The 10,395-nt window shown below is 38.0% G+C and overlaps 1 protein-coding gene across 1 annotated transcript in view; it reads right to left on the bottom strand.

The window, feature by feature from the left end:
• Window positions 1–760: 760 nt before the first annotated feature.
• The window catches only part of GHR (growth hormone receptor), a 176,812-nt gene continuing 167,177 nt past the window's right edge, over window positions 761–10,395 (bottom strand). The window contains exons 7-10 of the mRNA XM_019532011.1: window positions 8,547–8,715; window positions 6,274–6,361; window positions 2,482–2,551; window positions 761–2,205 (exon numbers count right to left, since the gene is read on the bottom strand). Coding sequence (XP_019387556.1) covers window positions 1,225–2,205; window positions 2,482–2,551; window positions 6,274–6,361; window positions 8,547–8,715 — 1,308 coding nt within the window. The 3' untranslated portion in view covers window positions 761–1,224. The remainder of the gene's footprint in view (window positions 2,206–2,481; window positions 2,552–6,273; window positions 6,362–8,546; window positions 8,716–10,395) is intronic.

The raw sequence follows: 10,395 nt of genomic DNA, 5'->3' as shown, positions 1-10,395 counted from the left end.
TTGATGTTTTAGAGTGTTTTCTTCAAAACCATTCAATAAAAGTGTATGTGCAGGTCTTTAAAGAACTTGGTAAACAAAAAATGACTGTAGTGTCTACTGCAGTATAAAAATGTATTATTGGCACTAACCAGAATCTGGTGAAGAATGGGTTCAATTGCCCAAATGTTTTGCACATTTTAAAGTTTCCTACAAAGTTTAAGTTTAAGTAATATATTTTTTATAATAATCGTAAGAAATTAGTATGATCAATTCATGTACATTGCTATAATATTTTTTAAATTTCTCAACAGGTTTCTTTGGAGGTACAAAATGGCTCTGTATAAAACTATCTTTTCTTTTTTGCTGCAATGACTAAAGCAGAAACAAGCTCTTATAATAGTGCAGCAAATACATTCCTTAGATGGATCATTATAATTAAACAACAGTGTGTAGTGTTATATAAAATATTCATATCTTTGTCTAGAATATTAAAATATCTTTATTAATTTATATAAACTAAAATAAATTTGTACTTATTCAAACTAATTTTACTTTCTCATCTATATTTTACATTTTCAGTTCCCAATTATTAATATTAGGGTTTGCAAGCCAGTCAATTGACAGGTCAAATATTGTCAACTGATCAGTCAATTGATTGCATATTTTTTGACTGGTCAAAGATTATAGCACTTCTACAACATCCCCTTCCCTCCCCCTGCTTTTATAGTTTTCTTGACAGACATATGGTTTTTATTGTTTTTGACACATTTCTTAATGGAAAATTTGTGCTTTTTCTGTGTATTATTTGGACCTATTGGCAATTTTTTACAAGTTTTGACTGATATTTGACCAGTCAACTTCCCAACCCTAATTAATATAAAGATCTCAACTTGTAGTGTAATTAACATTAAATTCTTATTACACTTCAAAAATCACCTGATTTTAGCTTTTTCAAAAAGTATGATTTACTGTACATTTAACATAGTCATTTGATGCTGTTTCACAAAAATCAACACCCACAATAACAAGACAGCTGTTGCCACTAACCAGTCTCTTGAGACAATTCATAGATAATATTTACAGTACACAAGAAGAATATTTTGATTAATGGTGTATGCTTCAACATTTCAGGTAAAAGCTTAAGAACCACAAAAAAAATTTAAACATTTTTTTGGTTCAAGCATACAAGCCCAAGCCAACTCTATGCCATTAAATACATATTATATGCACATAGTCAAAGAAAAGCTATGGCATGATTTTGTTCAATTGGTCTGTGCTCACGTAGCCACATGATACCATAAATTCTTTGTCTGGCACAGGCAATGCTGTAGCATTGAGCACAAGGCCTTGTGGAGAGTGTACTATGTGAATGGAGGTATAGTCTGGGACAGGCATCTCGGAACTTGAGGCTTCTTCTGCTGCTGTGCTAGGATTCACAGCCGTAGTGGTAAGGCTCTCTGTGGTGAAGTAAGTGTCCTCATTAAAGCTCTGATCCTGAACATGTGGCTCAACCTCTTCATGAGAAGTCACAGCGATACATTTTTTCACATCTGCTTCGCAGAAATAGGCATTGTCCATGGTGAAGTTTGGTTGACACTGTGCAGCTGGTTCTGTATGGGCCTCACACTGTGCTCTCCCTGTCTTATTTTTTTGCCCTGGTGAAAGTACAACACTTCCTGCTGGCGTAATGTCACTTACCTGTGCATAAAAGTCAATATTTGTCACTGAGCTCTGGTTGCTTAGCTGGGTACGGACCGGTGGAACTGGGCTAGGTGATTCAATACTGTCAGCAAAAGGTGATTTTGACTGGTTATCTTCAGACTGACTAATAAGTTGCTGGTTTGCTGGGTCATCTAGATTTGTAAGTGATTCATTATTATCTTTCTGATCAAGGCACAAGAGATTCTCCTCTTTTTCATTTATCTTTTTGGACTGATCAGTATCTGAGGTGCCATCACACGTGTCGCTAGCACTGAAGTCAGTCTCTGGCATATCTGGTTCACAACAGCTAGCTCGTCCAGAATCATCATCCTTCACACCAAGGCAGCTGTGAGACTTCATGTGGGCATCACTCAGGAGCCTGTCTGTATCAGATCCTTCGGTCTTTTCATCAGGGTCATCTATGTCCAACTCAATAAATTCAACCCACAAGTCATCGTTGTACAGCTGTGGCTTGTAGCTGTCGTGGCTGGCTAAAATGGAGTTCACTTCCTCTAGTTTTCCTTTCTATAGAGCAAAACCAAGGTGAAACAGGAAAAAGGAGAAAGTCAGGGGCCATTCTGATGTTCATGTGTAATGCATTCATCCAAGGAGTATGCTGCTGTAATGGTACCAGTTATAAAGGGTGTTCTGTTACACTCTGGCATCCTTCCTAATATTAAGCACCTCTAGCGATGACATTTCCCTGGAAAATCTCTCTTCATGGGAGAATACTTTTCCATCAATCACTACTGTAATTATATCTGCTCTGAAGAGTTATATTATACCATGAAATAAAATTACCTTCAACAGGTCTGGATCAATCCCTTTAATCTTTGGAGCTGGAATTGGAGGGAGAATCAGCATTTTTAACCTTGAAAAAAAATGAAACACAGCAGTTTAATTCCAAGTAATTTAAAATGCTCTTTTCGGAGTTCAGAAAAATGAACTAAAAATTCTTAGCATTCCCTTTCTTTACATTTATTTAAGGGGTTTAATACAATGGAAATTTCAAAGGAATAATGAAGGGGAAAATGGTTGTTTACTACTCTCATTTAAAATAAGAAACAGGTTTTCTGAAATCTGGCTGGTTAAAATCAACTAAATTTGTGTACAGCTCTCACATTTGGACTCTAGTTTTCAATAGTTTACACTTCACAGAACCATAGTTCTTGAGTACATTCTAGGAAAAATATGTATAATGTCCCTCTTGTATAATTAAAAAAAAATAACCTTATATGAGTCAGCATGGATTACCCAATATACAAAACGACTTTCCTAAAGTGTCTTCTGGGATAAGGTCTTGCATAAGTTAAATAAGAAATAGGGGATTGGAAAGGGGGAGGTGGTAAAAGAAAGGAAATTGTTTTAGGCCTGATAAACAAAAAATGTAGATTCATTACTGCAAAAGGTTAAGTTCAAATCAAGACTTGCTACAAAAGCCTCTATTTTCCCAGTCATTAAACAGCCATCGATGGAATAAATAATTTCCATGACAACAGTCTGGAGATAATCCTTGTGGGATGAAAGCCAGCACACTGCTTGTACATGATTAAATTGGATATACATAGTTCTTGTGCTTGTCCTTTACACAATGGTAAATGTAGCCAATATGTAGGGAACTCCTCCTTAATTCTGAACAGTATCTTGCATTTTGAGAAACAGTGGCATGCATACAATCTCTTCCTTGTGTTTTTCTCTGTTGCAAAAACATGTTTACTGTGGCCATGAGAGGAAAAGCTGGTCTTCTTTTTGTATAATGCACCCATTTCCTTGTCCTATAGGTCAGTGAATGGATGAAGTACTGGCTCTAGCTTAATGTGTTTTTCAAAGTTTTTGTTTCAAAGCTCATGTATCACAGGACTGTAGCCAGTATTTCATTGATGTTTGCCATGAAAAGATTTAGGTTACAGTAAAGCTTAAATGAAATGCAGACACCTAAGTCTAAAATCGCAGTCCTGAAAACCCCTGCTCAGTTGCTACTTAACTCTGGAGGTGCCTTGAATAGCACAGGTATATCTATTTGCCAATTTGAAGGTCCAGCAGGTGTCTAAAATCCTGCTTCTGGACAGAACACCTCAGTTTTGGCAGTGTTTGGCTAAGCATACTTAGCTCATGCCTATGCCTGACTGATCCAGCTGGAGTTACTCCCCCTATTACTGTTGGGTGTTCTCACAGCATCTACAGGGGCAAGCAATGGCAATTACCATTTTATTTTAAAATGCAGCCAGAAGAGGTCCTTTTGCATAGTGATTTAGAGCACTTACGCTCAACATGGGAGAGCTAAGTTCAATTGCCTCTACATCAGGGGTGCTTGTGCCTTTGCCCATGGGCCAGATCCAGCTCATGGAGCCATGTCATTTGGCCCATGGGGCTCTGCATGGGTTTGGGAATTAGGCGGTGAGGAGCAGTAGCAGTTTTAATTGCTGCTCCTCTGCTGACAAATTTTCAGACCACTGGGGAGCCCTGTGGACCAAATAGCATAGTCCTACATGCCCAATTGTGTCAGTGCATGGCCAGATCTGGGCACATGGGATTGGGCCAATGCAGAACTAGGGCAGCACAGTGGGAAAGGGACAGTTGAATGGGGTGGCATGTGGGTGTATCAGATTGAGCAGTGCCTGGCCAGATTGGGCTAGGGTGCGATTAGATGTCACTGCTCTAGACCCACATGTCCCACTTTGTAAGAGAGCCCTACCATGAATCTAGAGGCTGTATTTGGTGAAAATACTCTTTATCCCTTCTGCTTACGTTGTGCCCTTGTGCAGTAAAATGGGTAGGGCTTCACCTGAAATAAGGGTCAGGATACCCCCTTCCCAGGGCTGTTTATGCTTTTTACATGAAGCAATCATTGGAGAAAATACAGACAATCCTCAGAGCAGGGACTGAAGCTCAGACTCCAGCTGGCTTAGTGCCCTAACCACAAAACTAAAGACACACATACTTTTTCTAGCCCAGTAAATCTTGCATTCCTTTCTGCACAGTGGCACAGCTTCAACAGGAGTGGGGAAGAGTGCTCTGACCTAGAATAGCCTATGCCCTGGTGATTAGGGATTTAAAAGATGCTGGTAAGAAGAGGTAAGGGAGAGCGCTCAAACCAGTAGTTTCCTGTATAAAAAGGACAGTCACCATCAGTTACTAGGCTTTTTAAGGGAATTAGCTTCGGGACAATTTTCAGGAGTGTGGATCCTGAGTGAAGAATCACTTTGAGTAGGACACCTAAGACCTGGAGAAGGGTGGGACTTAAGACATATTGTCTACCCCAAGGGGACTCTCTGCTCAGTGTGCCGGTTCCTTCTGAAGCACCTAATTCTCCTTGTATGTTGTAAGGGGAATCTATGTTTCTCAACTTGGGTTTCTGATTTTATTATGGAGGTAAGGGGTCAGATTCTAAAAGGTATTTATGCACTGTAGCCAGCTTTTAGTTAGGTTTTAAGTGTTTGCATGATACACTTGAACAAACACGGAAAAACAAGTTACACAAAATCTGTAAGCAGTAAGAAGGGCTAAATTAGCCAAAATGACAATGCACTGTCAATTGCTCAGCTCTAGTCAACAGTATCAAGGGAATGATCTTTGGAACCTGCAAAGAGTAGGAGTCATCAATGTGATGAAACTAGACTGCAGAAATTTATACACAATGTTAGTAAAAATCAATGAGCTTTATAAACTGCCTGGTGGATTTCTGCTTCATTTTGGATACTGTGTAAAAATTTTCACTATGCTTAAAAAAAAAAAAAAAAAAAAAAAAAAAGCCCGGCAATTAAGTTGTCTTATGTAGAAAGTCACAATGATAGGTCCCAGACAAATAAAAAATCCAGATTCAACCCAAGTTTAAGCTGTCATTAAAAAAATCTCAAGGAAAAGGCTTTTTATTTTTGCCTCTTTCTTTCCACTCTAAGTCTTCTGAAATCTGTACTTAATAAAGCATCAAAGGGCATTTATACATATACTTTTTTGTCTCACAAAATACTGAAGATGAATCAGCTTTGCTCTGAAGCGATGGATGAAGTCTGCTCTGCACATGAGCTGATGTGCACCACACTGTGCCAACTGTAGTGATATAAGTGGCGAAATGTGCGCCAACGTGCAGAAAATGGTGGTGGTGCACTTTTGAACGAAAGCACCTTCTATGTGTTTTAGTTCAAAAGCAAGCTGCTGCCATTTTCTCAGCACTGGCACACATTTTGCCACGTATACAACTGCAAGCGTTGCAGTGCTGGATGCTTTTCAAAGTGCCCAGCGCTGCAATGCTTGCATGTGTAAAAATGCCCTTAGAATCCAGAGAGTTTTTTCCAGATCAGACAGTTTCAGATTCTGAAATTGGCTTCCTTATCCCATATTTAATTGCTAGATCTTGTCTGTGGCAATTTTTTGCTGCTGGCCTGGAAGCATTTGAATTAGAAAAAATTTAAAATTTTGCTGTTTATGTAAACATGCATTTATATAAGCCTGTTAACATCAGATTTGAGCTGTCAATTTAATATAAGACTTAAAAGTCCTTTACAGAAAGGGCAGCAGGAATGTATGATTTGATTAAATAATGTCACTCATTAACACCTGCTTAAGAAAACTAAGGAAATTAAACAAACTTACCTTTGTTTAGAGAACAGAATTAAGAACATCACCACCACTAGCCCACATGTTCCAAAGATGATAATGAAGAGCCATGGAAACTGGATTTCTGAAATAATATAGCAAAATCATACTGGCAGGAATCTATGCAAAGCTCTGCTGTAACCTTCCCTTTCCTGTGCCAAAGGAGTTGTTACCCTTTTTTATGGACTTCTTGGCCACTTAAATCTAAAAATTCTGTGCTGAAATCAAGGTAAAAGTGTCCTTCCAATTGTACAAGTTTTTATATTACATGTCATAAGTCTACTTAGACTCATTGCAAAATAAACTGAAATAATCCAATAAAAATCCAAACCCTGCCAAAGGCAGCAGGGGCTGCAAAAGCAGTATTTATACTCAGAAGGAGGGAAATACTCCCAGGAGGAAGATATCATATCTTCTCAGAGCATGATATCTGTATTACTGCCAGCAAACCATGCTGAAGGCACATTTTACTGCTTCGTTCAATGAAAACAGAACTCTTATTGTTGGTAACAGCATCTTATGCCAGAACATAGGCAAACCATACTTCTTTCCTTGGAAACCATGCCTGTATGTGTACACTACTTTCTGCAAGAAGACGACATTGACTTGTACTTTGAGCAATGCCAACTTAATCTGGGAACAGGGCTTTTTCCTTCTTTTTTCTGCCTCAGATCACTGCATGCAAGGAGAGATTTGAGCCTCATTAGTATTGTTGTAGAATAGGGAGGAGAAAAAGCTGACCAGTGAAATGCTATTCTTAAATAATGACAGCCCCGTTATACTGAAGCTGTGACTGGAGAGTACAAAATGCACAGAAAACTGTTCTGGTTGCAGCCCTTAGATTCCTTGTCTTTCAGACCTCACACATTTTTATGGCTAAGAAATATTGTCTATAGTTGTAAAATTCTATATAAGCACAGAAACACAAACTTTCTTGACAAAAGTATTTTTAGGCACCATTCTTCCTGCTCTGTTAATAGCTTAGCTTTTTTATTCTTAGGCCAACTTTTTCTAACTTGTGCACTTAATAGTTGCCTCAATCCATCTAGAGCCAGGGAAATAAGAGGCCCCATTCTAAAATGCATGGAACTCCCAAACGTCTCGTTGAAGTAAGTGGGACCTAGAGATGTGCAACTTCTTTGAAAAATCAGGTGTCTACCTGTGCATTTCAGTGCCTAGCTTAAGGCTGAAAATTTCAGCCTGAAGTCTACGTTCTATTTGGAGAAATGCCAAAAAAAGAAGAATAAATCATGTCAGACACACTTGTGATTGCTGCTGAGTTTTTCATTTTGTTCCTAGGCAGAAAATTACAAATTTATATCCCAGTTATGCCAACTCATCACTGAAGTGAGAGGGATGCAGGTATATGCACCAATAGGGCTGAAAGGAACTCAGTTAGTACAATGTATTTGGAAGTCATAATACTCTTTGATATTATGCTTAGATGCAAATCTTACTTAAAATTTTAACTCAACTTGCCTTGGCCAGAAAGAACAATGCCACATGGACAGAACTTCGTTAAGAGATCACATGAACTTGAAATGAAAAATGGTGATAAAAGAAGTGAAAGGAAGTATCTTTGGGAATCTGTATTTGAAAGGTTTAGAATTAGGCTACTTAATGACTTGGAAAAGCGAATAAAATAGCTTATTAAAGGGTCAATGACACCAAATTTGGAAGAGTTACTAAATCTGCAGCTCAGGCCTGAAAAAGCTCTGCCTTAATTTTAGAAAGAAAGAAAAGGGATGGGTCCCTTCAGTCATTATTTCTTTCTCTTTTTAAAAAGCTCTCTTTTAAAACTGGGAGGGAAAAGTGGGAGTCAGGAAGCCACTATCTGGATGATCTCTGGGACCCCAAGAAGGAGGCACACCATCTTTCCAGTGCATTTGGCCACATATGTAAAAACATACATGGAAATGGTTTCTCATCCCTGCTGCGCTCAGTTTATTCCCTGACATGATATGTGATTGTCCTCACTTTGGCATGCATGGCATGGATGACAGAAGCTGTTTTTTATAATCTTAAAATTAACTGTTTTGATTTCTGCCAAGTTGGGAAGCAGCTCTGCTGAGTTTGTTTTTGAACCTTTTAATCTTATTCCACAGCACAGACAACTTTTGCAGTGCCAGAGAACCAGCCTCACCAAAGAGACTGGACTGCAGTCACCCGAGCACCTAGTGTACCCAAGTGATGTACACAAAGTAAAGCAATGGCAAGCAAATCAATGGTTATAGCCTCATTTCATTGTAGACTTCTTTGTCCTCACTCACCTTCAGCACACAGAACTGCTTCACTAGCCATAGAAAAAGACACAGAAAGGGTTTCACTGAACTCCCCAAATTTTTCAGAAGTCCGTTGCCTTGATCGGATTCGTATCTCGTAATCTCGTCCCATCTTCAGAGAGTACAATGGAACTGTTGTGGAGCACACGGGTTCTAGCTGCAAGGATAAAATGATGGATGCTTAGTTTTTGGTTACAAATTCCTTGTTGGTTCAAATGTAAACATCTGCAGGCATTTTTACTCACCTGGAACCTTTATGTTATGTACAGCACATGTCACGCTGGAAGCCCTTTCAATGTTTCAAAACTAATCTACTGGCTTCCCAATAACAATCTTGCTAAAGTAACATGGAAGCCCTGGAAACAAGTCTCTGCAGGACCAATGTTATGAACTAAAATGCTTCCTGTGCAAAACTACACCAAACTCATTGCATATCTTACAAAATCCACTTATTCAGGAAGAGTGTATGCCTCTCTAAAAGTCCAAATATAACTAAATTGGAATGATAACCCTAAAAACCTGTAATAGATTTTGGAACATATTCCAGGCCTTGGAAAATTCTCTGTTAAATATTAAGTATAAACCTGCATCGGTACATATTGATCTATATGATTTGCATCACTATAGTAGTGTAGAATAGTACAGCAAAGAGTGTAATCCAGTCAGGTGTCATCCTGAAGGATTTTATAAATGCAGCAGGTAGTGAAATCAACGGTAAAATAAATTATCCTTAAAAAGTAAGGCTGAAGAAAACCTACACAAAATTAAGTCTATCCAACTAAATCTTTATCCTTCCAGGTCTTCCACCCCTCCTTTGTTGATCATTATTCCTTAGTGTATTACCAGTAAGTGAAATTTAGTCATATTCTAGCTTGCACATCAGGGCACAGTTTTCCCTGTATTTGAAAAATATCACACATGTTTGTGAAACAGAAAAAAACCTACTATTTTTATTGTTGATGGAAATTTTCATAAAGACAGACTAGAATTCTGGTTTAATGAACATTATGGGAAATCTTGTTACAGTACTGTAACACAATTAAAAAGTCACTCCACAGGAAATAATTCCAAACCAATGTACTGTCTGTGTTCAAACTGACTGGTTATAAACAACAAAAGTTTTCACATTCTTTGTTGCCTAATTAAGTTTTATGTCCAGTTTAATTTTGCTGTGTGCCTCGGAAGATGAGGGAAGAGATTCATTATTTGGAATTATAAAAAAAGTCTTACAGAAAATACTTTTGGTTTTGCTAAAGCTATGCATTACATATGGAACATTCATGAGTTGATGCTTAGTCATAGTATTATTTCAAGGTATCAATTAATGTTTTTCAATGGAAGTGGGAGACAGACTGGAAGAAATGTACTTGATGTACACCAGAAAAATCAGACAAGCTCATCCTGATATGTCTGGAGTATGATCAGATATAAATTTAACTTGTAAAATGCTAGAATTCTTTATATACCACTGTTAGAAGTGCAAAGGTACCTGGTACATTATGATATATTCTACAATGGACTTTATTCAGAGGATAATCTCATGAAACAGGTAATTTATATTGGAAAGACAGATCTCAACCGAACGTTCAGTGTCAAACTTCCCTGTGACACCAATATCAATAGACATTTTTTGCAAAAAATATCAGAAGTAGTATTCTAACTCTTCTGATGTCAATATAAATTTTGCCACTGACTTGACTCAGGCTAGGATTTCACTCTTTCATATTTCACTGTCATAGAAAGAACCTTGTCACTTTTGTGCCTCGAAAGCCAAGTACCCATTAGTGCAAATAATAATCATCACACAGTACAAACAGAACAATGATATCACCCATGG

This window comes from Crocodylus porosus, unplaced genomic scaffold (genome assembly GCF_001723895.1).
Source record: "Crocodylus porosus isolate Cpor-Errol unplaced genomic scaffold, CroPor_comp1, whole genome shotgun sequence".
In the NCBI taxonomy this organism is placed as follows: domain Eukaryota; kingdom Metazoa; phylum Chordata; order Crocodylia; family Crocodylidae; genus Crocodylus; species Crocodylus porosus.
The sequence above is the reverse complement of the archived record's forward strand: the minus strand, read 5'-3'. Positions and strand labels throughout refer to the sequence as shown.